Source organism: Lynx rufus, unplaced genomic scaffold (genome assembly GCF_022079265.1).
Source record: "Lynx rufus isolate CCGP_SWC_20201006 ecotype Redwood Valley unplaced genomic scaffold, mLynRuf1.p SCAF_55, whole genome shotgun sequence".
Taxonomy (NCBI): domain Eukaryota; kingdom Metazoa; phylum Chordata; class Mammalia; order Carnivora; family Felidae; genus Lynx; species Lynx rufus.
In genome coordinates this window covers 339039-366839 of record NW_025814873.1, presented here as the reverse complement: position 1 = coordinate 366839, position 27801 = coordinate 339039, and the positions used below count along the sequence as shown (strand labels likewise).

The window sequence follows — 27801 nt, the reverse complement described above, 5'->3', positions numbered from 1 at the left end:
GTACTCAGACCTGGGCCCCGACCCCGGGTCCCCCACGCCTGCAGGCCTCGTTCCAGCCACCTGGCTCATGTGAGTGAGGCCGCAGGTGCAACTCTCATGAGCGGGGAGTCAGTAACCAGCGGCGCCGGCAGGCTGTCCCCCATGATGGGAAGGAGCGCATCACAGCCAACACACGGACGAGCGCGTAGGGAGAGAAACAGACACGGCTTGTTTATTAGAATGCGGGAAGGAGGCCTTTTCCACAAACAGCGCTGCTTCTCAGAGTCTGTATCAAGAGCAAGACAACGGTTGAAAATCCTATTCCTGAGAAGAAGCGAAAAGTTACAATTTTGCAAACAAAAATAACAGATGATTTCAACAAACGATAAAAAACTTTTTTTTTCTTTAACAAAGAACAAAATTTCAAGTATTATTCCAGATGACATGGCAAACCCAATGACGGAGACAAGGTCTCACTGGCAAAGGTCCCTGGCGCTCTCGGGGCAGGGGCCGCTCCAGATGGGCTGGGGCACCTCAGGGCTGAACTGGCCCGGCAGGGAACGGAGAAAGACCACGGGGCAGCTCAGCAGGGCCTGTGGCTGTGCCCACAGAGTGGGAAGCGGGCACCAGGGCTCTGCTCCACGGCAGGCTGAGGGTGGAAACAACCCACCTTATGCCCTCCTGGGACAGGGCCATGCACCTAACACTGGGGATCTAGGGTTAGCAGTTCCGGACATCTGATTTTTTCCTCTTCGTAATAAACAGAAACACATGTTTACTCCTTCAAACACCCTACTATCCCAATTTTAGTCAATTTGTAAATTATATATTACTTGTGCTACAGTTTGTGATAAATCTTACTAAAAGATCAGCACCAAACCTCTTACAAATAGAAACGCCCACGAGTCGTGGCTGTCCCCGAAGCAGGGCTGCAGGCTGTAAGCCTTTGCCCCCTTTCCCTTCAACAACAGGACGTTTCTGACAGACTTTCCTTTTCCTCCCATGAGAGCTTTCTTGAAGAGAGACGTCTGTCTTAGCCACAGTTTTGGGAAAGGTCCAAAGAGCAAACCTGAACGTCATTGTCTGAGCGCGAGGGGGCGGCTGACAGTGGTTCTTCTGGCTGACGTGCTCTGGTGGCCCCAAGGCCAGAGGAGGGGCTGTTCATGCCACCCCTAGCCTCCCAGGCCACTGGGGTAGGGGGCTCTCGGCAAGAGGGTCTCACGCCACAGAAGAAAAAGCCACGCTACAGTGCCGGACGTAGAGACCCCCAGCTCCCCCAAACCCCCGCCGGGGGGCTGTAAAATGCCCTGAAAATGTTTGTATCCGGTATTTTCTGAAACACGCTGTCGCTGACTTCCACTACCCCCACGCCACCTTGGTGCCTCCTAGATACTCAGTTCTTGAACCTTGTCTGTTCACAGATATGATTGAATTTCCTGCAGGGACAAAAAGTCGAATTACACAAGCCAGCATCAAGAAGCATTCCGATAAGGGACTCTGGAGATCACACGCTGGAGAAGCCTGATGAGAAACTGATCGCACATGCGGGGTGGCTCACAGCAGCAGGGTCTGATCCATCAAAGATATTAACCCCGAGACAGCCTTCTTGTCCTTCTTAAGTTTTAGAAGTCAGACATTTGATTTTTACTTTTTAAAATTCAAGCACCTTAGGTAACTTTCTTAGGGAAGAGACTCAGAGTTGTGCCTCCTCAGAATCGCCCAGTCACCGAGGGCCACCCCGCAGGGCAGAACCAACAGACTCGCCCAGTGGGTGCCAGAGCCACCACCTCCCTCTTTGTGACGAGCAGGTCACCCGCAGAGTAGGACGCACGTGCCCTAGCTATCCTTATCCCTGTCTTTATTAAGAAAGACTGGCTAGTTACTAGCCAAATCTCTTTCTCTAAAAGGAAACGGTCTCCTGGACTCTGTCTATGCTCAAATACAAAGCCAGGTTTTTATTCCACGGGATCAGTCCTCCAGGGAGCCTTCACTTGGGGCCTTGTCCCCTGCAAGAAGGGCATCCTCTCAGTAACTGTGATTTGAACCACAAGTGACTGGGGATCACAGTAGCCTCAAGAAGCATCAATCCATGAGGTTGATTTATAGGACACTTCACTTATGGTTTGAAAATGCAGACAAACTTACGTCTGCAGACGAACCCATGTGGCAAAGCGGACGTCACTGGGAGCGGGAAATGCCCAGTGAGAGCCGCCAAGTTAGAGCTATCACAGACATGTGCTCGAGGCACCAAACACAGACTCGGGGCAGCGGCACACGCCCAGGCCGGTGGTTCAGGAAGTTCTCAGTGACCATGGCCACGGATTCACAAAGTACTAACCCTCCAGTGTGTCAGCGGGAACGACAGCTGTGTTCCACAGACACAGAGGTAAACGTCTGCATGCAAACGCTTCACGAAATGAGAACAGAAGAGCAGGGTTTTGAAACAACACTAGGGCTGTATACAAACAGAACTAAATGACTGTATTTACGAGTAAGCAGTTAACTGGTTCGTACAGATCTCTAAAAGCCGTGGCATCAACTTGGCCAAAACACTTCAAAGAAAAAACTCGCCTTCCTGTTAGGAAAAAGAGGGTCTGCTTTCTGCAGGAGGCCCATTCTGGTGCCCTCCCCAGCCCTGGGTGCCTGTGCCCCACCCACAGTGTCTCACTCACATTGCGTGGTGGGCCTTCACCTGAGTGCGGCAGTTGCGGCCCCAATAGCAGTCAGGACGGGATGTTACAGCCACTGGGGAGAGAAAAAGTCACATGTACGTAGTAACACCCGACACTCACAAACTCAGCTAAGCCAACTTAAGTAAAGACCCAAAGAAAGAAACTACAGCTGTAGCATTTTGTCACGCTTTATAACTAGTTTCCTTGCCTGTTCCAAGCTTCCAAGGGGGAAAAAAGTTTACCTAAAAACCCACCTTAGGAAATAAAGACTACTACACTTGCCTATAGGTTGTTTTTGTGAATCCTGTTTTAGAAACCTGTGTCGCGGCCCACGGGCCCAGAGCCTGAGCCAACTTGGGGTCGAGGACGGCCTGGGAATAAGCATGGCCACCAGGCAGCCCATCTGCCCAGTCTTCTCCCTGCTGGTGCAGACACCCACTGAGAGCGCAGACGCCCATCTAGACTAGACAGAACTGAGGCAGGGGGTGAGGGGCTTCCTTACCTGGCAACTCGGAAGCAGGAATGTTCTGCCGATACTGGTAGGTCAGCTCTCGGAAGCTTCTCAGGCCACAGCAGTAACAGAGCACAGTGTTCCCTGTGATTCTGTAATCTGGAAGGACACAGCCTCATGTGGGCATGCCAGTCATCAGGCAGCATCATGTTTCCAGAACAGCAGAATAGCTGTGGCCTTGTAAACTAGTGGGAAACCGGTGCACTGATCCGTAAATGGGGTAGAGACAATGGGCCAGACTTTCAGAAAACAAGAACAAAACCAATCTCGATACCAACTTATTTCCTCACAGCAAAATAATTCCACTTGGATAAAAAGCTCAAACACTTTAAAAATCCAAAAAAGTAGGGGTGCCTGGGTGGCTCGGTCAGTTAAGTGTCCAACTCTGGATTTTGGCTCAGGTCATGTCATGAATTCAAGCCCCACATGGGGCTCTGTGATGGCAGTGTGGAGCCTGCGTGGGATTCTCTCCACCCCTTCCCCCGCTCAAGCATGCGTTCCCGTTCTCTAAGTAAATATATAAGCTTAAAAAAATAGAGCATTTAAAAAAAATTTTTTTTTATGTTTATTTTTGAGAGAAAGAGAGAGGCAGAATGAAAGCAGGGGAGGTGCAGAGAGAGACGGAGACAGAATCTGAAGCAGGCTTCGGGCTCTGAGCTGTCAGCACAGAGCCGGACATGGGGCGCAAACTCACAGACTGCGAGATCATGACCTGAGCCAAAGTCGGACGCTTAACCAACTGAGCCACCCACGAGCCCCCAAAATAGAGCATTTCTAAAAAAATAGTAACACTAAAAATAAAAATCCAAAAAAGTACTGAGAGGAATGAGTATTATTTTTCTCTTGAGCTATTTATGTCATAAAAACCAAATAGCACACAGGAAAGGATCTGTAAATCTGACTACCTACAATGTAAACACCACAATGGAAACACATACAACAAAAGCGAGATACTAATAAAATAGTGGAAAACACATTTGCCACACAAGCAACCATATGTTGCACCTTTAAATGACAAAGATATCCTACCAACCCATGCCCCCAAATCCAAATAGACTAACGTAAGTATGGGCCAAGGTCACGGACAAGCCAATGAACCATAAAGCAAAAAGATCTTCAATTCTGCTAATACCCCAACACAGGCAGATAAACCAATGATACATCCCAGTTGCCTTGTCTGTATTTACAGGCAAAGGCAGGGCAGATGGGCTCAGGAAGATGCTGAGGCACGTTCTTCTGGGAGGGACAGCGAATATGGCAAAGTCTCAACTGGTTTGTTCATACCACTGTCCAACAATTTACTTACTTACTGTTTACTTATTTACTCATGTATTTATTTACTTAATTTATCTTGATGGAACAACTTTTCTAGCCTACGATCCTGCAGGCTCAGAGGCTGCAGTGCTTATTCAGACAGTGAAACGTGGAGAATAACCTAAATATCCTATATTAATGATTTGGTTAAATAAACCATGATACAAAATACTATAGAACAAAAATCAAGGTAGGGGCGCCTGGGTGGCTCAGTCGATTGAGAGTCTGACTCTCAATTGCAGCTCAGGTCATGATCCCGTGGTTTCATGAGCCCAAGCCCCGAGCTGGGATTCTTGGGATTCTCATTCTCCCTCTCTCTCTCTCTGCCCCTCCCCAACCTGCGCTGTCTCTGTCTCTCTCAAAATAAAGAAACTTGAAAAACAATCCAGGTAAAGAACTTCACTGACATAGAAAGGGTCTGGGGAATACCACCGAGTGGAGAGCACATGTGGTAGGGTTTCATCTATGAGGACTCTGACCATGCCCACGTGTGGCGGGTGCACAGGCCATATGGCATCATCACTGGGTCCTCGGGGGGTGGGATTCCCTGTGATTTTCGCTTTACCCACCATGCTTCACTCACACGTCTTTCTGGGCCATGCCACCATGGCAGTCCCACCAAGAAGCTAAAGAGAGCTCAGGCCCGCATGTCAGACCGGGCGCCCCCAGGGCCGAGGCTGCACAGAACCCGAGACACTCGTGAGCACGTATCTGCTCAGAAGGATTCCCAGAAGCCTCTGAAGACTTTCACGATAATTTATGTCTTAGGAAAAAAAGTCATTTGTTGATTTTTCTGCACCCTCCCCGAGTGACTAAAACCACATTTCACAATGTCCCGGGTGCCCCTGGGAGACAGGCCAAGCCTGCACCAACACATCAGTGAAAGGCCTACGAGGACCCTGAGGGCTTGAGAAGCACCGGACCCAGGACCCGAAAGATGCCAAGAGGTGGGGTCACAGTCTCTTCAGCTGTGTCCCTTCCTCCCCCACGGCAGAAAAGAGCCTAGAATGTGTCACGTGGGCTCAAATCCTGAAGTACTGGCGCCTGTCTGCCACCCACCGCCAGGGTGGGTGGAGGGTGAGGGCGTACACGCGGGAAGGCAGCCCGGAGGCTCTCCTCCGTAGTGGAGGCAGAGGGGCCACCGCAAACACACCGCCGCACCAGACAGAGGAAGGCAGGTGCGATGGCGCTTACCAGACAGCAGGAACACTCCCCTCTGCAGAGCCACGAGACTTTCAGTCAACATGTTTTTCCACGTCAAACCCCTGGTTGCCAGGTAATTCTGGGATGGGGAAAGAAGGGAAATCTTAGAAATACTAGCTTGGAGAACAGAAGACTAAAATGACAAGAAAGCAAACATTTCATGAAAGGCCCTCGAACGCAGGCAAGGCCACGGCACAGGCAGGCTAACCACGGCAGGAATTTGCATCAGGCAGTTGTGAGGCCTTCCAGGACCGCAACACACGAGGACCAGGATGCCCGGGACCCGGCAACACGCTCACAAGCTAGTCTGCAAGGGCTCTCTTCCCACATGGCTTTGTCAGAGCCTCAGAAGGAAAGCTGGCTTCCGAAAGCTGAACACACGAGCTACCACATTCTCTCCAAAATCCCGCAGACGCTCCGAGCACAGGAGCGGGGCGACACCCGACCTCGGCCGGGGAGGCTCTAGTGTGGCAACAGCCGCACGACCACACGGTAAGGAAGCTGAGGCTTTGCATCTACACCCTGGCCTCAGCTCTCGTGTGGCCCGGCAAGAGAGCAGCACGCGGACATCTAACCAGAGCACGCGGTGCCAAGGGGCCTGCCATACAGGTCTGGCGTGTGCAACGCTGCATACATGGGAGAGAGGCACAACTCTCGCCAAGAGAATGATGTGCACATTAAACACTGAAATTCTAACAGCCACGTCAGCTTCAGCTTCCTAAGACGCGAGAAGGACAAAGCCAGAAAAGAGGAAGCCAGAGAGAGGCCCGGGTTCCAGCAAAGGGCCGCCCCGGCCCCCACCCAGACCCCAAAACTCTGCGTGGGGCACACAGGCACCGGAGCCGACACCTGTGGACTCGTGGCGTGATGGGCATGAAGGAAATAACCTCTTGGAAGACAGGAACACATGGGAAAACACCAATGTGGTGAGCTCGGCGGCAGAACTAGTCAGAGCCACTGGGAGAGCTGAAAGCCTCCTGGGGGCCTCTTCTAGGCCTGAGCCCCCACCCGCGCCTGTACGTGAAGTCCCCTACCTTCAGGATGTCCGACTCATAGTGATTATTGCTGAGAACCCCGTCCAGACACCTGTCACCCAGGTCCAGCTCTGCCAAATGGAAGGAAGCAAAGTCACCGTCTTACAATCTATGAAAGTATCGTTCACCGACAGCTAAGATAACCAAATTTCCTTTCTTACAGTCCAGAAAGAATAAAAGCTTCCATTGTAAAATATGGTTTTAAAGAGAGAACAAGTAAAATGACTTCTGACAGCTTTCTCCGTCCCCTGGGCACCTGGTCTGGCACCGTGAGGTCTGAATGCCGCAGCCAGGCGGCGTTTTTGTTGGTGGTGTTCCTCGCACATAAGTAAACCCTCCTGACTGAGCTCAGTATCCCCGTAGTTGTTACTGCCTGGTTTTGAGCTAGCAGAGGGACATTTCTAAATGTCAAACACAGGGGGCGCCTGGGTGGCTCAGTCTTGGCTCAGGCCAAGATCTCAAGGTTCATGGGATCAAGCCCCATGCTGGGCTCCGCCCTGCAGGGCAGAGTCTAGCTGGGATTCTCTCTCTCCCTTCCTCTCTCTGCCCTTTCCCTGCTCTTGTATGCGCGCTAAGTAAATAAATAAACATTTAAAAAAATGTCAAACGTGTGTGAGAAGCAGGTCATCGACGGTGGCCCCTCTCAAGTCGGGCCACGCTAGCCCACCAGCACCCTCAAATGCAGCAAGAGGATAGGCAGAGAGCTGAAGTGCCGGCATTACCACAGAACGGGGCTAGGCAGCCGAGACAGCCGGCCCGGGCGCAGCCCCAGTACAGGTGGCAGAAAGGCTGCAGGCAAACGGCACCTGTGGACACAGCACAAGCACCAGTCAGGCCATTTCGGCGAGGGGTAAATTCACATAACCATTAAATAAACGGCAAAGTCCATGTTAACAGCAATCCCAGAGTTGCAAATCACAGCACTGTATTTCGTCTATTACATTCAAGAGTGACACATTATGAAAATATGATGCTCCTGATGCGGCAACAAAGGTCAGAGGCAGCCTCCAGAAGGAGAACCACCCATACATGGAAACTCGGTGAACGAAGGGGTGGGTCATCAACTGACAGGAAAAGATGGTCATTTGATGTGGCTGCACACACAACTGAGTACGCAGATGAGGAAACAGACCCACATCTTCACAGCACACCACACACACAGTCAGCAACGCTCTGAAACCTGACCCTAGAAGGACGCAGGAGAGGCTCTGCGGTGGGGAGGCCGCTCAGGCAGGCAGCATCCGTGCACACCCTTACTCACACTGCTGGGGGGCGATGCGAGGGTCCTGCTCACGTTCTGCCCTCCGGTCGGGCATGGGCTGGAAGCAGCAAGTGCAGATGGCATGGCTTCCTTGCAGGGCACACACGTAATCCTGGGCTGCGGAACAGACAGGATATTCAGGCCGCGCACATTAGGACACAGGCAGAAATAGGAGATTCGATACACGCCTAGGGACGTGGCTGGAAGGTCCACAAGGAGACAGATCCACAGGAAAACCCAGGGAGAACACACACCCGTTTTCTGAAACTACGAAACGGTAGTCTGCCATTTTTTTTTTTTAACGTTTATTTTTGAGACAGAGAGAGACAAAGCATGAACGGGGGAGGGTCAGAGAGAGGGAGACACAGAATCCGAAACAGGCTCCAGGGTCTGAGCTGTCGGCACAGAGCCCGACGCGGGGCTCGAACTCATGGACGGCGAGATCATGACCTGAGCCGAAGTTGGACGCTCAACCGACTGAGCCACCCAGGCGCCCCGGCAGTCTGCCATTTAAACGACACATTTTAAATAGAATGAAAAATAAACAAACGTGATACTTCAGTTCAGCAGTTATAGCAAGATTTCAAAGATCACTTGAAGGTTTTCTACCATTTCCTTGGGCCATAAAGCACACGCCATAAAACAATAGAGCAAGTTCTATATTTAATCTCTGTCTCTTCCAAATAAACAGGTGGCAGGCCTGGGGGCCATGACTGGCTGACCTCCACCCCCCCAACAGCTGTGTCCACACAGCTCAGCCGAGGCCACTCAATGACCACACGGGAAGCTCTGTCTATGCATGCACACCTGCTATAGGCCCATCCCACTGGGGACTTCCAGTCTGAAAATGACACCGCACCTGCGGAATGGCAGAGTCGGGAGGCAACCAGGCCCCGCCCTGCCCATCTGTCCACGGGCCACCCATGGAGAGAGCTGCAGCACCGCGTCAGGGTGGATGGCTCTGAACACGGCTTTGGGTCATGATCCTGAGTCAGTGGCCTCATGACAGGCTCAGGCCCACATCAGCTAAGAAACTGGGCCCTACTGAAGAATGGCCAGGGCCAAAAACATGGATTCCACATGTTCTCTCTCCCTTTCTCGATGGCACCTGAGGACCCGCCAGCGGGCAGTGCTCAGGGTGGCTGTGATGACACAACAGCCTGCTGTCGAAAAGAAGCCAGGCTCTCATTGAGGGGCGCACGTAGGGGTCATTTCAGCTTTAGCAAGCAGCTCTGGGGATGCCAAAGCCCAAAGCAGTGGGCTGGGGGTCCCACATGTCAGAATGAGGAATGAACCCCCCGGGAGGGCCCAGGAGCAGAGATCCACGAGAGATCAACTTAACTCTCTCTGGTTTCTGAACCCACAACAGAGTACAAGCAGCAACAAGGTAGGAGAGGGTAGGACAAGGGAGGCAGTGACTGGAGAGGGGCGGGAGCGGGGGAGGAGCCAGAAGGAAAAAAAAAATACGGCAGCGCCCTGGGTGATCACAGCAGGACAACAGCCCGGAAGGCGCGGCGTCTCACCTGTCGTGACGCTGGTGGACGTGGACGGTGCATCTCCAGGAGCCTGTGCTGCCCCTGGCTCAGTGCCAGGCCCCGGGCAGGGGAGGGGCTGGCCCGCCTGCCTCCGGTACTCAGGGCACTGTCTGCACACGATGTACGGCTGGCTGCAAGGAAGCACACGGGCACACGGGGTGCGGAGAAGCAGTGAGCTCTGCCCTGGCACACGTGGGGGGCGGCAACAACGCCCCCAGCCCCGATGACCAGAGGAGACCCAGATCCCCAGCCTGGAGGCATCTGTCCGCCCGCAGACCTCATCCCTCCTTCATGCCTCAGCTCTGCGTCTGCTGCCGCCCAGTGTGCATGAAAGGGACAGATGGCACGTCCCCACTGGACACCCGGTCAGTGCTCATGCCGGAGCAGCAGCAGGGAGGGCCCTGTTCCCTGCTACCTGCTGGCTCCCCTTTGCTGTAAGGTTTCCAGAGACCCCCCGCCCCCCGCCCTCCCTCCGCGGCTCCTACGGTTCGGAGACACATTGTGCCCACCCCGGTTTCCAGCACAGTGTCCCCCGGAGTGTGGCCACTCAGTCCCCACGTTGGGCACGACCCACTCTCACAGGTTTGATGCTGGGCGAGCTGTGAACTACGTCCAGGGGCACACTCAGGCCCATCACCCTAGGCACCTATGAAACGGTGTTAAAGTCTGAACAAAATGTGCCACAGCTGAGTGCTACTGTCGTCCGGGGACTTCCCAGCAGGCCACCCAGCTGTGTGCACTTCAGCTGTGCTTTCCAAACAATGCAGATAGTTAACAAAAAACGAACCCACAGGAAACACACCCACAGACCCTCCCCTCCTCTCAGAGAACGCTGCCCTGAGCCTGTCTCCAACGGCAGGAGCCAACAAGGGAAGAATGGGGAAGACGTGACCAGAAAACAACTAGTGAGAAGCCGCTTGACCTCATTTCGGAACCAGATGACCTTCGTCTCAGGTCACACCAACTGTCAACGGGGTTTCCCGACATCCCTCCACAAACCTCAGGGGCCACCACCAGGACCCCTCTGACAGGCATACGATGACACAGGTGCCAGGCCCAGCAAGGCGCCTTCCCGGTGAGGCTCTCTGAGCTGAAGCACCCTTGAGAGCTAACTGGATGTGCGCTCAGAGCTGTGACTGTAGGGTCTGTCCCGCAGCACTGCCTCTCCAGTCAGAATTCGGGAAACAGCACAGAACCGTATGTACAGCAGGATCCCGTCTTTATGAGGATATTTAAAGTATATCGCCTTTTACTTTGTTAACAAAGGAAATACGAGTGACTGTGTGTAGGAGTTGCCAGAAGGATACACAATAAAATGTTCATACTACAGCGATTTTATTACTTTCTGCTTCACCACTATTTCTAAATTTTACAAAAAGAAACAAAAAGTAATTAATTAGGGGATTTGATTTTTGTCTCTTCAAATGTCATGACCCACCCAAAACACGCACTGTGGACTTCTGAGTCCGCAGACAGCAGCATTCTACAGCAAATAAAACAAGGTCTGCTAGAATCGCATCCTCTTGGCCAGGTGACCGTGGCTTTCCTGCAATAATATCCTCACAAATGACGATACTGCAACTCACACCGTGGGACTCCGGTCACCAGCTGAGCTAGAGAAAGCGTGCCCACAGTAGACAAAGAACACATTAAATCCTGCACCCCGTCATAGCCAATGCATCGAGGCACCTGAGGAGGTGTCGGCAGATAACAAGGGATGGGTTATGGCAGTCATTTGCTGACAGACGTCAGTCTAACCACTACCCCGCACACCCTGAACTCACACAGGGCTGTACACCCGTTACATCTCACTAACGTGGGGAGGAAGAAGATAAGCAACAAAAGAGAATAAATATCGCGTGTATGCCTGAGAAGGGAAGGGGTACTGGAGAAGGCTGGTGGCAAATCCCCCCACCATCAGCAAACTGAGCGGCCGTCCTCAGCTGGCGCCCGCCCCATCCTCACCATGCCCGAGGCGGGCGCCGTCACTGGCTGACGTCACACATCAGAACGCAGACCACTCACGAGCTGGGCCGCTCAGGACAGAGCCGGGACTCGGGCCCCGTGCTGCCTCCAGCTCCCCGCTCCGCTCAGAGCCAGGCACAAGCTCACCTGATGTCCGAGGACTCGCTGTCCGCATCTGACAGCTCCAGCAGGTCCTCCGAACTGCCCTCCTCATCAGAGAAAGACCTTCTGACTTTGGGCTGCAGCATGTCTTGAGTGATCTTGTTCCTGGCAGCCATGCTCCGCATGTCTTCCTCACTGCGACTCTTGTCTGGAATTCAAAGGACATGGCTCTGCTGGCCGAGGGGCCCCTGGAGAGACACCCCGCCGTCTCCTGGAGCTGGGCGGGCTCCCCACTTGCCTGGGTGCTGGAGAAGGTACGCCTCCACCAGGTTGTTCAGGATGTGGTTTTTACAGATCCTCTCCACCGGACAGCGGCAGGTGGGGCAGAAGGCGGAGCGCTCCATCCAGCCTGAGTAGCAGGCGGCACAGAAGGTGTGCATGCAGGGCTGCAGGCTGAGGGCACAAGGACAGGTCTTCAGACGCCCCCCACGGAGCACTTGCAGGTGGAGCCTCTGTCTGCCAAGCCGCGGCAGCCCCCCGGATGCCAGGGCACACGGGGCACGGCCTGCCTGGAGCCTGAGAGGCAGGGGCCCTAGTTCATGCTGCGTCTTTCCCAGAGGAGGACGTGGCCTCACTCGGGCTGAGGGTCGGTTACAAATTAGCCACCCACCAAGCTCACTTGATCCAGCAGAGACTAGAACCCATGCTTCTCGGTGTGGATGGTGGGGGGGGGGGGGGGGACACACCCACCCTGCGTACAGTGCCCACTGGTGGCAGCATCTGCACGCTCCGCTGACTGGGAGTGTCGCCTGCCTTCCAGAAGCCAGGTGAGAAACAGTTCCCGTGCAAGAACAGCTTTCACCCTAAACTACTTTAATTTGGTCCTTGTTAATTAAAAGGAACCAGAAGTGACCATCCATATTCCGAGAGGGACGGTCAAGCAGGCTGTGACTCCAGGAATATGAGGAACCGGGACACCGAACGCCAAAAAGGCCTGCATTTAAGTGGAGACTCGGACAGGCTCTCATTCTTAAGTCCCCACAGAAAAGCTGGGAGAGGGCTGTCCCCAAGCCGCTCCTGGGGGCCTCATCTGGAGGCACTCCCTCTGTGCCGATGACGCCCCCTCAAAGCTCAGCACGGTTCTCCCGTTCTGCATCCGAGGCGCCCCAGGCCTCTTGGGTCGGTCGTGACGGGTGCGGACCGAGGCCGCTGTCACCTCGCCTCGCAGGCTCTTCTACAGCCGTAGTTACCACGGCCAGGTTCTCGGCATGGTGGCCACATGAGCGGCACGACGGCAGCACCCCCAGCCAAGCCGCACCGGATGCGGCCCGGAGGCCTGCTTGGCGGGGGCCGCTCCCCACCCCCGTCGCCACCCCACGACACCCCCGTGGGCCCCCCGCGGCGAGCGCACCTCACGCAGTCATGCAGCAAATCCTGGCAGATGATGCACGTGAGTGTCTCCTCCATCTTGTCCGGCTTCACGGCCTCGGGTCTGACGCCCCCGAGGGCAGTGTGGGCGTCGCTACACTGGTCCGCAACCAGCAACTGCAGGCTCAGCTCGGCCTCCCCCTCTGCGAGAAAGGGGCACATGCCCACCATCAACCAAGGAAGAAACAGAGACCGGGTCTTTTTTGTTTTAGGAACATCTTAACCTGTGGACAGAAGACACAGCCCTCACTGCTGTGTGTAGTTTATTTATTTTTTTAAGTTTATTTATTTTGAGAGAGAGCATGTGGCTGGGGGAGGGGCAGAAAGACAGGGAGAATCCCAAGGGGGGGGGGAGAGAGAGAGAGAGAGAGAGAGAGAGAGAAGGGAGGAGAGCGAGAGAGGGGAGAGAGAGAGAGCCCCCCACCGCTCTCGTTCTCCCTGCCCCCCAAGCAAGCTCTGTGCTCAGAGTGTGGAGCCCGACATAGGACTCAAGCCGAAGAGTGGTGAGATCATGACCTGAGCCGAAGTTGGACGCAGAACGGACTGAACCACCCAGGCACCCCTGTTTGTATTTTATTTTATTTTATTTTATTTTATTTTATTTATTTTAACATTTATTTATTTTTGAGACAGAGAGAGACAGAGCATGAACGGGGGAGGGGCAGAGAGAGAGGGAGACACAGAATCAGAAACAGGCTCCAGGCTCTGAGCCATCAGCCCAGAGCCCGACGCGGGGCTCGAACTCACGAACCGCGAGATCGTGACCTGGCTGAAGTCGGACGCTTAACCGACTGCGCCACCCAGGTGCCCCCCGTTTGTATTTTAAAGAAGGCCTAAAGTAAGTCCCAAGTTCCAGTACCCTTAAGTTTTGGTTTAGAAGAACAATGGCATAAAAAGAAGCATTCGGGATACATGGTTAAAAGATTAAGGTGTCTTGTCACACGATATTTGTGTATAATCATCGTTTTTGTTTAAACAAAAAACATGACTTGTGTATGTCCTGGAAAATATAGACTCTCTGACGTTACCAAGAGCTTTTAACTTTTTTTTTTTTTCCTTTTCTTCTGCTGGTGTTCTATAGTGCTCATAGATTAATTTTTATTTTTAACGAAAGAAATACTTGCACACAATTTACAAAATTAAATATTAAGAGGGCACCAGCCCTCTGCCCTGGCCTGTCCTCACCTCCAACCTCCCTCCTCTGAGGAAACTACTTTCATGTTTTTGGGTGTTTCTCCTGGCGTGGACCTCCAGGTTTCTGAACTGTAATGCTCTGTTGAGGCTGACTGACTTTAGACACCGTCCATCTCCTGACATCTATTAAGATAGAGAAGGATTCTGCCCCCTGGCCCCATTCACTATATTATCGTAACACAATTGTTAGTTTGGTATATCGTATTTGTTAGTTCTGTGGATCGTATTTACGTTACTATGCTTGGGTAAATATTCACTGCTGAGCCAAACAGTACACCAAAATTAAGTTTTCTTCCTTCTACAATTTTTCATTTTTGCTAGAGTAAAAAAAAGGCCTCATTTGTATACTTACTTTTTTACGTACTGTTGCTGATTTTTTTCGACACCCTCCTCAAGCCAGTCGCTTCAATTTTCCACTCAACACATCCAATATCCTCGTCTCCTTCCCCGAGGCCTGCCCTCCCTCCCAGAGCCCCCTGCTGCCCCAACTGCAGGCTGCTCTCAGGCCTACAGCACAGCCACTGTCCCATTACATGTTCCCAAGTATCTTTTACAATCCTTTTAACTTTGGCTTTTTAAGGGCAGATTTTTCTCTAAGTCACCTTTCTTTTTTCAAATCATTATTACTTTGAGAGAGAGCACACATGCACAAGCAGGGGCGGGGCGGGGGGACGGAGGACCCAAAGTGGGCTCTGTGCTACCAGCAGGGAGCCCCATGCAGGGGTCGAACCCACCAACCGTGAGGTCATGACCTGAGCCACAGTTGGACACCTAACCGACTAGGCCACCCAGGTGCATATTCTTAAAAACCGATAGTCATATCAAGACAGAACTGCAACTCAGAATGCACTGCGTCCAGACCATCAGCATAACCAGATAGTAAATAGGGTTCAACCCCGATGTTGTCAAAAGGAAAAAAAGGCTCACATTGCCATTTTGAAAATGCTGAGGCATCCGCTTCCACAGAAGGGGAGGCCCCGTCAGGAGCAGCTCAACAGCTCTCAAGGGCCAGAGATACACAAAACGGTGAGACTCTGACCTGCTTTCATTCTCTTCGTGACAGGCTCCAAATCCTCTTGGTCCCGGGACCCTGGCAGAGAGAAGGGTGCTCCTTCTCTGTCTGGGAGAGCCGAAGGGAAGGTGGGGATTTCATCATTTGCCACAGACGGACCACATTCTTTTGGGGAGACGCCTGCATCTCTGAAGTCTGCGAGAGGGACAAACAAGACAGGTTTATTTTCTAATTTGAGAGAGAGAGAGAGAGAGAGAGAGAGAGAGAAAACGTCAGCGGGGGAGAGCGGCAGAGGGAGAGACAAAGAATCTCAGGCAGGCTCCATGCTCAGCCCAACACAGGGCTTGATCCCACAACCCTGGGATCTTGACCTGAGTCGAAATCAAGAGTTGGATGCCTAACAGCTGAGCCACGCAGGCGCCCCAACAAGAAAAGTTCTGATTCGTGCAGCCTGGAAGCAGAGGGTACGGCAGGTAAACCACCACAGATTCAAACCAGGCCTAGGTGTTCCAAGATGCCGTATTCTCAGTAATACACGCTTACAGAAACACTCGGCTCACACTTCTGAAGTGCACACGCGCCCACTACTGGGCTCGGGGGAGCTGGGCCAGCAGCACACCCACTGGGAAAGAAACGCAGAGGTGTCTGTGACCGGGGTGGCAGTGCCGGGGTCAGCTGTGGGACATTTGGTCTAAGACAGGGCCAATCCATGTGCTAGCAGCCCCATAACATTCCCTGTGCTCTGAGCAGCACTGGCACAGAGGGACACACAGGCCTCTCAGGAGAGGGACGCAGCAGGCTTCAGATTACAAGGAGATGGAAGCCAGACAGGGATGCTGCGTGTGAACTATTTCCCAAGGAGTCACGAATTTAAACGAGCCTGGCAGAAAGGTTAAGGAGACTTTCTAATAACCTTTATCTTAATCAAGACCTAGTGTGTAACACCATACTACAGTACATATCCGGTCTATAATACTCAAGTGTTGTTACTTTGAAAAAGAAACTGCCCTACAGCAGCCAAACAAAAGTTAGTAAAATTGTTTGGGGAGCAAATCAGCTCGTACAGCAAAGGGAGAAAAGAGGGAGCTTCCTGGGCTGGCTGCTGGCTCTGGTTCTCACTCCCACCATGGTCTCAAGGACTTTCTATGCTCAGTCGAGCTTCTCACTCCAGAATGAAGATGATGATGATGGTACTCTCCGACAAAGGGTGAGGATTCATCTGAAACTTATGAAATAAGTTGGCACCAAACCTCACATTTAGGAGGCTGGTTATTGTGTTAGTATGTATACACTGAGGCATGCAGATAGAAAAATTTCCCCAACATTACACAATGGGAGGGAAGCTTTCCATCAGATTTGCTCACAGCAAGACTTTGTTTAAGCTTTTGTTAATTGCACAATATATAAACACACTGCCCTTTCACGGTGGAATCAACAATTGTATGCATACACAGACACAAGTCACATTTTCTTTATCCATCCATCCATCGAGGGACATTTAGGTTGTTTCCAAGTCTTTGGCCTTTGTGAATAGTCTGCAATGAACATGGGGTGCAGACATCTCTTGGAGACAGTGATTTCAATGCCTCTGGATATATATCCAGGAGTAAGGTTACTGGACCAAATGGTCGTTCTATTTTTAAAATCTTTTTTTGTTTTGTTTTGAGAGAGAGCATGCACGAGTAGGGGAGGGGCAAAGAGGGGGTGAGAGAATTTTTGTTTTAATTTTTTTTAATGTTTATTTATTTTTGAGAAAAAGAAAATCAGAGTGCAAGCAGGGGAGAGGAAAAGAGAGAGGGAGACACAGAATCTGAAGCAGATTCTAGGCTCTGAGCTGTCAGCACAGAGCCTGATGTGGGGTTTGAACCACGAACTGTGAGATCACGACCTGAGCCAAAGTCAGACACTTAACTGACTAAGCCACACAGGCACTCCTAAATTTTTTTAATGGTTGGATTTATTGACTTATTTTTTTTAATTTTTCTTTTACATTTATTTATTTTTGAGAGACAGAGAGAGACAGAGAATGAGCAGGGGAGGGGCAGAGAGAAAGGGAGACACAGAATCAGGAGCAGGCTCCAGGCTCTGAGCTGTCAGCACAGAGCCCGACATGGGGCTCCAACTCACAAACCGTGAGATCATGGCCTGAGCTAAGTCGGATGCTTAACCGACTTGAGCCACCGAGGCGCCCCATGATTCCGATTCTATGAAATGTCCAGAACAGGCAAAACCACAGAGACAGAATGCAGACCAGTGGTTGCCGAGGGAGAGCAGTGACTGTTTATGATATGATATGTTCTGGAATCACACAGCAGTATGAATATAGTAAAAACCCCTGAAGTGTACACTTCGCCCGGATGATTTTTATGGCAGGTGAGTTATATCCCAATAAAACTATAAAAATCCCAGGAAATCTCTGACCTTCAGCATTTCTATCGGGGGTGGAAGAAAACAATATTTACTAGTACAGAAATCCTGCTGAGAGCCCGATGCCTGATGTCACCTCTGACTTCCTTAGTGGCTTATGTGACAACACAAGTCAGAGTCAGTGACTGAAGAGCAACACAGCTACCACTCTGAGACCCCCATCTCACCAGGGCTGAAGGGAGGCGCCTGCCCCGCAGAGGTGGGCTCCGTGGAAGAGGTAGAGGCCGTGGGGAAGAGGTCCGAGGTCGACGTCGATGGCTGTGGTTCCTCAAAGCACGCCTGAGTGGTGGGCGATGACGGCAGGACCTGGGGATCGTCACCTTGCCCTGCACCTGAGGTATCTTTGGTCACGTGGAACACATTCTCTTTATTAGCTTCTGTGAGCACAACAGGAGCAGAAGGAGTGTAGAGTCAGGGCTCAGGAGGAGCACCACTACTACCTCAGGCAGGACTTTCCAGCAGATGAAAAGGCTTTGCCAGTAAGAATCAGCAGCCCTTACCACGCACCCACTCCTCTGTCACAGTCTCACTTACCAAAGGGGTCTTGTGTGATGCCTTGCTTTTCATGCAGAGACTCATAGAGGTATGCCACGTCTGAAATGAAACCAAGCAGATCAGAACAGTGTCCTCACGTACCAGCAGGGCTCCTTCCCTCTTCTCCTTTCTGTCACTTCAGTCCCTTTGTCGTTGTTGACTATGTTGACTTACCAGCTACTGACAACACTACCCAGTTTAAGGAATTTCAAAATAAGCGAACCAAAGCATCTTCACCAACTTTAAAATAAATAAGCCTCCGGGAAAAAACGTCCTGAGCCAGAAGGCAGACGCAGGGAAGAGAAAACGATGAGTAGATAATGAATCTGTGCTTTGCCGGTCATTTCAAACCACCGGAAGGAGAAGACACAAGGCCCTGCCACGGGGCCAGGGGCTGGCCTTGACAATGCTACAGACAGCCTGAGCGTATCTGTCTCCTCCTGCCAGTTTGGGGGTAACCTTCCAAAAACTCTCCCAACTCTCCTTGTCCTGTTTCGTTCTTCTTCCCCAAACATAGACACTCAGATCTGGAAAAGCCTGAAGGGGATCGTCAGGCCTCTGTTGTCTCCTGTAAGGTCTCCAAAAGCAGTCATGAGCGGCCTTCAGCCCCTTATTCTAGGTCTTCCTCCCCACAACTCAGATTATCTTCTGCTATGTAACCCAGCCCATCCCTGTTCACTTCTCCTTGCCATTTTGAAATGCAAGACTCATGAGCATTGTGGTATTTGTGAAGAATGGCCGGGGCTCACAGTGCAAGGTCAACACTCCCACTCTTCAACAGGACTCACACCAAGAATCTACATAAAGGGGAGCCCGGGTGGCTCAGGCAGCTGAGCGTCCGACTTCAGCTCAGGTCATGATCTCACGGTTCATGGGTTCGAGCCCCACGTCGGGTTCTGTGCTGACAGCTCAGAGCCTGGAGCCTGCTTCACATCCTGTGCCTCCCTTTCTCTCTGCCCCTTCCCTGCTTGTGCTCTCTCTCAAAAATAAATAAACCTTAAAAAAAAAAAAAAAAGAGTCTCCATAAAGAACAAAGAAAATGTAGCTAACACTGACAGTCTGAAGGGAAATACCTGCTTCAGCAGACTCACTTTCACGAAGATTTCCAGCTGTGACCAGACTTCCCCACCATACACCACCCGAGGCCCACCCTGTACATTCCCTCTCTTACTGTATTCTGGCTCATTCTTCCTATACACCAAGTAGATGACATCCCCAGTCTGCAAAGGACAAGTCTGCTTCTTAACAACCTTCAGCTTGTTAATTACTGTTCCATTGGTGCTGCAGAGACAACAAAAATGCAATGTATCCTACTTACAATAACTTGGGAGTTAAAATTTTCTTTTTCTATCACCACTTAGAAAGAAGTTCAATATTACGCCTTCGAAAATGTAAAATACTCCCAAGAATGACGTAAACATGTAACGAGGCACATGTGCAAGTGCCACCCTACAGTTCTCCTGAGAGAAAGCTTGCCTGCTGCCCCCTTACTGACAGCCTGACCGTGCTTCAACATTTCTGCTTGTCCAACAGCACATCATCTGTCCTCCGCCGGCCTCTGGAGGACCCTGGACTTCTACCAGCAGCTCCGATTTCCAGCTTCCCCCCGCTTCTGCACTTAACTCTGTCCACTCATCTACCCTTCCCTCCCAGCAGGCCAGCTCATCCCTCAGATGGGCACTGACACCCTTAAAAGATGGGTTCTGAGCAGAAGCAAATGAATTCGAGGCTCTGGGCTGGAAGATGGTGTGGTCCCTCGGTCGGGAGGTCACTCCAGTCCGTCAGGGACCACACCACCAGGTGGAAGAGGCGGGGGCTGCAGAGGGCACAGGCGGGAGCCTAAGTCAGACGGGACTGGAAGGGCTTCCCTGAGGAGAAACCCGAGTAGAGACCCAACAGAAAATCACAAGTGGACGAACAGTGTACGAGACAAGAACAAAAGTCAGCAATTAAACAAACTGACCCAGCTTCAGGCGTTCGAACCACCCATGTCTTAACTCTATGGTTTCACACCTAAGGCCTCCGGTGGTGAAGAGGCTTTATTTTTACATCTGAGCAGACTTCTACTCCTTCAGTGTTCTGGAAAGGGCCAGAAAGTAAGCAGTTCAGGCTGTACGGTCACACGGTCTCTGTCCCAACTCCTGGGCTCTGCCGCTGACACACGAGAGCAGCCGCACACAGGATGTAGTCGAGAGAGTGGCCGTGTCCCAGCGAAACCTCACGTACAAACACTGGTGGTGCCGCCACAGCCAGCCAGAGCCTGTGCTGCCAGGGCCCTCCGCACTCCACTCTCGTGCTCTTTCTAACCACAGGAGCCCGACTTTGCTCTTCTGCTCAAACCCCCGATGACCTGTCACTGCTCTCGGGCTAAAGTCCAGGCTCCCTAGTGCGAACACCAGGGCCTTCCCGCTCCGGTCTAACTTCCCTGCCTTCCCACTCACTGCTCCTCGGCACACAGGGCCTGCTCGCGCCTTGGGGCCTCTGCACCTGCAGTTTCTGCTGCCCGTGTGAAGAATGGACACCCTCTCCCCTCCAGGCACCTCAGCCAAGGAACGCAGGAGCCTCTAGAAGCTGGAAAAGCTAGGGAACGGATTCTCCCCTAGAGCCTCCAGAAGGAGCCGGCCCTGCTGACACCTTGATTTGGTTAATCCAATGAGACCTGAGTGAGACTTTGTACATTCAGCACTAGAAGGTCGTAGCTCTGCGTGCTTTGAAGCCACTGAGTTTGTGGTAATTTGTTACAAGAGCCCCAAGAAGCCAATATAGTCATACAGCCAGCATTGGAAAGCCAGGATCTGCTGCCTGAGGACAACTCTAGAACCAGTGCTACGTTATCCTACATTGGGCTGGGAAATAAGGAACTTGATCTGCTACGTACCAGAATAGGAAAGGAGCATCAGTTCATCCTCATAAACCTAATTTCTAGTCTTTCATCCCTAACATTGTAGTTACCAAACAATCTCGTAGCACTTGACCTTCACAAAAACAAAAATTCATCTGGTTGGGAAAGGCATATTCTCAACGTACTGCTGGAAGGCCATCTGCTACTTGTCCTGGGTTTAAAATAGGCACATTCTGACACAGCGTTCCTTCCTATGAATTTATCCCAAGAAAATAATCAGACATGAATGCAAAGCGTTTTGGAAGAGAAGAGTCGCAGCGTTGTTTATAATAAGAAAAAGTCAAAATAATAAATCTCCACCAATAAAGGAACTGACAGGTAAGTTATTATAAAATAATAATGAAATAGACAAGATAAATCTAGATGTACCAAATGTAAGCTCGCCATACGTTGGTACATAGTAAAACCTCCTTAATACAAAATAAACACATACGAATTTCTAGTGGGCTAGTAGGATTTGGCAAAGCTTTTCACTTTTACCTACTCCTTATGTTGTGTAACAATTTTTTAAAAAGAAAAGGTTTTTTTGGTTTGGAGGAAAAAAGTCTAATTCGAATAGGTTTGCAACTAGAAGGTTATCACTGCCTTTTAAGTCCTTTTTCAGAGATATTTTTGCTTTAATTTGAATATATTCAAGAAGCATCATAGGCATGAAAGAGTTACTGGAAACCAGAAAATATATTTCCTAATAACCTGGAAACTAGCGAACTACTGTGTTAACAGAAAATAATCCCTTGTTTCTTCTCTGTAGGCACCGGCTTCAAAACAAGAAAGAGATTACCTGGTATCTTCCAGCGACACCTGACCAGATTTTTCATCCACAATAATTTTACAGTGATCTCCAGAGACCAGTTTATTGCCAGGGAATGAAAGATCACAACCTAAAACAGAGAGGGATACATTGGATGTGACCGTGGGGACTGTGCACAAAAGTGCCCTTTGCTTAATCAAAGCACGTGGTTGAAAATCAGGACCCATGGTATATGCACGGTGGGAGACAACCTAATCAAGTAAGATAGGAAGCAATTTTTTAAAAAGCATTTATGTATTAATCCAAAGTAAAGAGACAGGGACTGTCTTGAACCTTTCTGACTCCCCATTACGTAGAGGATACCCCCATCAACACCTCTGGCTTCTTGGTGACAATTTTACAACATGCACATATGTGCAGCTACCCTGAAAAAAGCAGAAGTTTAAAAAAAACTAAGGGGCTTAGTTAAGTAATTCTTCATCTTAAGTCAGTCCTTAATTTCTTTTCGGTGTAATCTAAGGTTTCATAAATCATCACAAAATTGAAGCGAGGACCAAGACTCACAGAAAACATGACTGAGCAAATTACAGACACATGAACACGCTTGAGAAAATTTAAAACAGAAGGTGGATGCATCTACACGCAATGATCTGAATACAGTCATTATATCCTCATTAAATGCAAGGGGGAAATCCTTAAATACTGTGTTCTCTCCTTAAACCAGAGGAATAAAAGTTTTCAGGAGTTTTTACTATCTAATCGTGAATTTGCTTATAAGACATTTATACTATAGCTACTAAGGTTTATAGCTTTATTTTTAATAAGTAAAAACGGGAAGCAATATAAGTAAGTGTCCATCAACTGGTGGTGAATTAAAAAACAAACTGTGGGGAAAAAAACAAACTGTGGTACATCCAAACAGTGGACTACTACACAGCATCAAACAGAAATACATTACTGAAACACAAAACAGCCTAAAATGAATCTCAAAAGGATTATGTCAGAGAAAAGAAGCCATACACAGACTATGGTGGAATATTGTGTGATTCCACTTAGATGACATTCTGGAAAGGCAGAATGACAGGGATAGAAATTAGACAGATGGCTGCCAGAGCTAGGGGTGAGAGGAGGGGGCTGATCCAAAGGACCACCAGGGAACTTTCTGGGGTGATGGAAATGTTCTGCACCGGACTGCAGTAGTGATTCCATTTCTCAACACTCACTCAACACCTATAACGGGATGAATTTTACCATATGTGAACTACACCTCCCTAAACCTCAAGTAGTAGAAATCTTATTTGCACGTTTTATATTATGGGAAGTGCTTTGCTACATTTACCCAGGGTCAATTTCCCCTATGCTCAGGATCTTCCCAGCATACTGGGCACAAGAAGCAGGACAGTTTCTTTGCAGCCCCAGACCTAGCCCTAGTGACCGTGCCACTGGGATGGGATTCTAACAAGCTTCTCCACACCAAGAACATGAGCTTTCTAATTTGGATCCAAGATACTCGTGCTAAGTTCTATTCTTGGCATCTGCCCTGTATGTCATTCACTTGGTTAAATCTGTCACATGGCTGGTGCACACTGCTCCCACTCCCCGAGGATGGGAAGCTCCCTGGGAAACACAGGTCAACTCAGCTCTGCCTTTACCCTCGGAATAATGCCTTATATATAGCAGGCACACTACTGTTTTAAAATAAGTATAACCACGTTCTACAACTCTTAAGGAATGTTTATGTCTCCCCCAAATTCCCATGTTAAAGGCCTGAACCCCAATATGACTGTAAGGACAGGGCCTGTAAGGAGGAATAAAGGTTAAATGAAATCACTAGGACTGATGCCCTTATAAGAGAAGGAAGTGGAAGAGACACCAACGTTGTGTGTGGCCTGTGAGGATGAGGAAGTCTACAATCCAGGACAAAGACTCAGCAAGAAACAAATTGACTAGCACCTTAATCTTGGACTTCTTGCACTTAACGACCGTGAAAAATAAATTTCTGTTCCTTAAGCTTCCTGGTCTGTAGTGTTTTGTTATAGCAGCCTGAGCAGACCAACAGGGCAACTTCTATTTCCCCGGAGAGCTCAATACATTCACCAAAAGGTCTTCTTTTTAAGATTAATTCAACAACCCCTTTTTGCTCCTCGTATTAACATGTAAAATGATATATAATACTGTGTTGTAATAACAATGGTTAATGTTATTTGCTAACTCTAAGCCAGGCTCCTTTAAGCATTTCCCACATTTGATCTCAATTATCCTTCAGGAACTCTAGGAAGGACGTACAAAGGAGGTACAAAGTCCTTAGTCCAGACCAAAGAAGCTCTTCACCAAATTTCCTATTACCTCAATTAAAAGCAATTAGGGGCGCCTGGGTGGCTCAGGTCATGATCTCACAGTTCGTGAGTTCGAGCCCCACATCGGGCTCTGTGCTGACAGCTGGGAGCCTGGAGCCTACTTCAGATTCTGTGTCTCCCTCTCTCTCTAGCTCTTCCTCTCTCTCTCTCGCAAAAATAAATAAACATTTAAAAAAAATTTTTTTTAAAAAGCAATTAATGCATTTCCCAAAACTTTCCAAGGACATGTAAATACATTCAAAATTGTAAACAAAACAAAAAAAAAACCCTCTAACTTGATATTGGGATTTAAGACTACCAAAACAACAACAACAAAACCAGATGCAGGTACATCATTAGGGGTAAAATAAAACCAAAACATAATTGCTTTTATTTTATTCTATTATCCTCATCTTATTTTTTTATCATAGTATTTAGCCTTTTTTTAGTATACGTGCTGCCGAAGCGAGCACTACTTAGCCTTTTTTTAATTCCAGTATAGTTAACCTAGAAAAAAATACTTGGTTTTCAACAAACTTTCACATTCTCCCTTTTTTACAATATAAAGTCAGAAACAAAAAAATAGACTCTTAACCACTGCTGGTCACCAGAGGGGCAGTGGGTGGGGGCTGGGGGAACTAGGTGATGGGGATCGAGGAACCCACTTCCGGTGATGAGCACTGAGTAACGTACAAAATCGTTGGATCACTGTATTTTACACCTGAAACTAAACATCCTATGCCAACTGCACTGGAATTAAAAAAAAAATTAAAAATATACAAAATCATAGAGATGATTTCTTAACTTTCAGACAAAATACATTTTGTTGACTGGACCAGTGCACTTCTGTCCCTGTAGGAAAGCTACAAGGGATGGCCACTTAGGAGTTTAGAGGCAGTTAAGAGTGGAGGGTGACCACCCTTTCCCACCTAGCTGCCAGACTTTGTCCGTCCCAGCGTCCCAGGCTCATTCAATCAACAGATATTTGAGCAGCTCTGTTCTATAAACTGGGACTTGAGATGTTTTTCAATGTAGCCACCTACAGGCTATAAATTTCCCCCTGAGCACTGCTTCGGCTGCATCCTGTAAATTTTGGCAGATTACACTTTCATTTTCATTCATTTCAAGGTATTTTCTAATTTCCCTTGTGATTTCTTTTTGGGCCCATTGGTTGTTTACGTGTGTTGTTTAATTTCCACGCTGAATTTTGCAATGTTCTGTTACTGACTTCAATCTCATCCCATGGAGGTCGGAGAAGATGCTTCCTGCAGTCATGAACTTGAGAAGACTGCATTCTAATACCCGGGGCAGCTTAAGTCAATGCACCTACTTCATAAAGTTGTAATGAGAATTAAATAATCTGCAGGAAGCACTGAGAAGTGACCTGGCGGAACGTAAGTGAATAAACTGCAGCTCTCACAGGAAAAACTAGAAAGCACAGTGGGCCCCGCCCAGGGGCCTCCCACCGCCTGGGGAACAGTCTCGCCCGGCTCCCGGCCCCCGGCCCTGGTTCTCCCCCCCACCCCCGGTCCGCACCTCTTCTCCGCCCGATGGTCCACTCGGGTTTCCTCAGGAGCACGTGCGGCTCGCCCTCGCCGGCGCCCAAGCGGAGGAGTCTCCCCCACGGCTGCTGCTGCGGCGGCTGCGGGCCTTCCCCGGGCTGCTCCATCGGATTCACATCTGACGAGACCCGGAAGCGCGGGTGAGGCTCTCGGACCGCGAAAGCAGGGGCTGCGGCCCCGCCGCTCCGCCCCGCGGCCCTCCCGGCCTCGGCGCCCACGCCACGCCGCCGCCGCGGGCCGGACCCCCGCCTCCTCCGGCCGCGGCCGCGTTCCGCCCGCCGACCCGCCACAGCCCCGCGCGGTCCGCTTACCCCCCAACGCGCGCCGAACCCGGAACCGGCCGCGCCGCCGCCGCCGCTGTCAACAGACATCGCGGATCCCTCAGCTGATCCGCCGGGCGGGGCCGGCGGCGTCCGTGCCCTGCGATTGGCTGGCGGTGGCGCCCACCGAGCGCGGCGGCTAGAGCGGAAGCGGGAGCGGCCACCGAGAGTGGGAGTGTGGGGGCCAGCGGAGCGTGCGCAGACGGGAGACTGCGGGCCCGAGCGCCTTGTTTGGTGATGGCCGGGACGTCTTCGTCTGCGGAGATCTGGGAAGTAACTGCGGTCGGCGCCATGTTAAGTCGGGGCAAAAGGGACGGCGTCACTTGGGGGTTGGGCGCCCGAAGCGAATTCTCGAAGCCGCGTGGGACGTGCGGGCGGCGTTTAAGTGCTCGCAGCGACACTCCGCCTGGCTGAGGGGAGATGAGTGACGAGATAAATGGGAACTTTCGGATGCCGGTTTCCGCCCGTTGGGGAGCGAAGACCGGGAAGTCGGGCAGTGCGCCGGGAGAGCGCGGCCGAGTGACAGCGCCTCCGTGGTTGGGCGGCCGGGGTGCGAGGGGCGGTGCCACCTTCCCGGAGGTGGCGCCCGGCGGCATTCCCGGGCCCCGAGGTCGGCTCCCGCCTCGGGAAGAGAACACACGTCAGTACTACCGTCAACAGAAATCCGAAAGGCCGGGCAACGGCGGCGGGCGCCCCGGGAAGGGAGCCTGTAAGTTAAGGGAGTGGCGGAGAAATAGTTCACGGTATTCCCCTCTCTGTCATTTAAATCTTACATAATTTGTAATGCTTCCTTTTTTTTTTTTTTTTAATCTACTACCGTTTCTCTTAAGTAAAAAAGGTCAATATTCTCTCTGAGGTATTTTGTGGGCGCTGAGGTCTCTGCTTGCTCTCTGCCGAGCCCCTGGCACTGGGACCGCTTTCGGGGTCCCCAGCCGCGTGCCCCAGGCAGACCCTTAGCGGAACTGGGTGGACGCTGAGCCAAGTGAATAGTTCCCAAGCTTCTGGGGTGACGGGTTCCAGGACTATGGAGACAGAAGAGGTCGGGACGAAGGTACCTGTCCCCTTAGGCTTAGTAAAGTGCGTCTGCCCTGCTGGTCTCAGATTCCGGACAAAGGAAAGGCCAGAATTTAAAATTCTTAAGAAATCTGGTTTGGGGGCGCCTGGGTGGCTCCGTCGCTGGAGTGTGGGACTCTTGATTTCAGTTCAGGTCATGACCCGCCCCCGGCCCCCACTCACCCTCTCTCCTTCTCTCTTAAAAAGAAAAAAAAAAAAAAATTGGTTTGGATGTAAAAACAGCAAAACACAGCACCCTATTGGACTCTTTGTTGGAGACGGCATAGACCTGGCTAACCAGGCCTTGTTGTGCAAGATCCTAAGTTTTCTAGCCCCGGCAGCATCTCAGCTTTGCATGGCTGTCAACTCAGCAGTGAAACTCTTACCCAGATGCTTGACATTCTGATCTTTCTCTAATTCCAACAGAACACGTTTCGAGTTATTTATTAATTCCTTCCAATGATTTAATGTTATCCTGCACAAAACAGATTGAGGCCAACCAATAGCAATTACTCACTTGTTTCTGTTTTGAGGATGTAACCCAGGGAAATGAAGGGTGTTTTTCATCTTAAATGGACGTACTTCACCAGAGAACGTCTTACGGACTTATTTAACATATGTGCTACGTTGAGTATATACAAGCATGTATAAAAAAAAAAGGATTCAGAGTTCAAAAATAAAAATTCTAGTGATATCAAAACGTATG

The 27801-nt window shown here is 50.5% G+C and overlaps 1 protein-coding gene across 3 annotated transcripts; it reads right to left on the bottom strand.

The window, feature by feature from the left end:
- Positions 1 to 185: 185 nt before the first annotated feature.
- On the bottom strand, positions 186 to 26126 carry CHFR (checkpoint with forkhead and ring finger domains). Of its 3 annotated transcripts, XM_047101020.1 has the most exons (18): positions 26034 to 26126; positions 25697 to 25840; positions 21855 to 21954; positions 19343 to 19452; positions 18172 to 18231; positions 17805 to 18014; positions 15238 to 15405; positions 12988 to 13147; positions 11875 to 12029; positions 11622 to 11784; positions 9498 to 9640; positions 7975 to 8091; positions 7436 to 7519; positions 6714 to 6784; positions 5671 to 5758; positions 3154 to 3261; positions 2652 to 2724; positions 186 to 1415 (listed from the first exon to the last, which is right to left on the bottom strand). In XM_047101020.1, the coding sequence occupies exons 2-18, from the start codon at positions 25827 to 25829 to the stop codon at positions 1373 to 1375; spliced, it is 1986 nt and encodes a 661-aa protein (XP_046956976.1). In that variant the 5' UTR covers positions 25830 to 25840; positions 26034 to 26126; the 3' UTR covers positions 186 to 1372. The 3 variants fall into 3 exon arrangements, with proteins under 3 accessions (XP_046956976.1, XP_046956978.1, XP_046956977.1); XM_047101022.1 differs by lacking the exons at positions 19343 to 19452; positions 26034 to 26126 and having other exon boundaries at positions 25697 to 25784; XM_047101021.1 differs by lacking the exons at positions 186 to 1415; positions 2652 to 2724; positions 3154 to 3261 and adding an exon at positions 3275 to 3347.
- Between the last annotated feature and the right edge of the window lie 1675 nt (positions 26127 to 27801).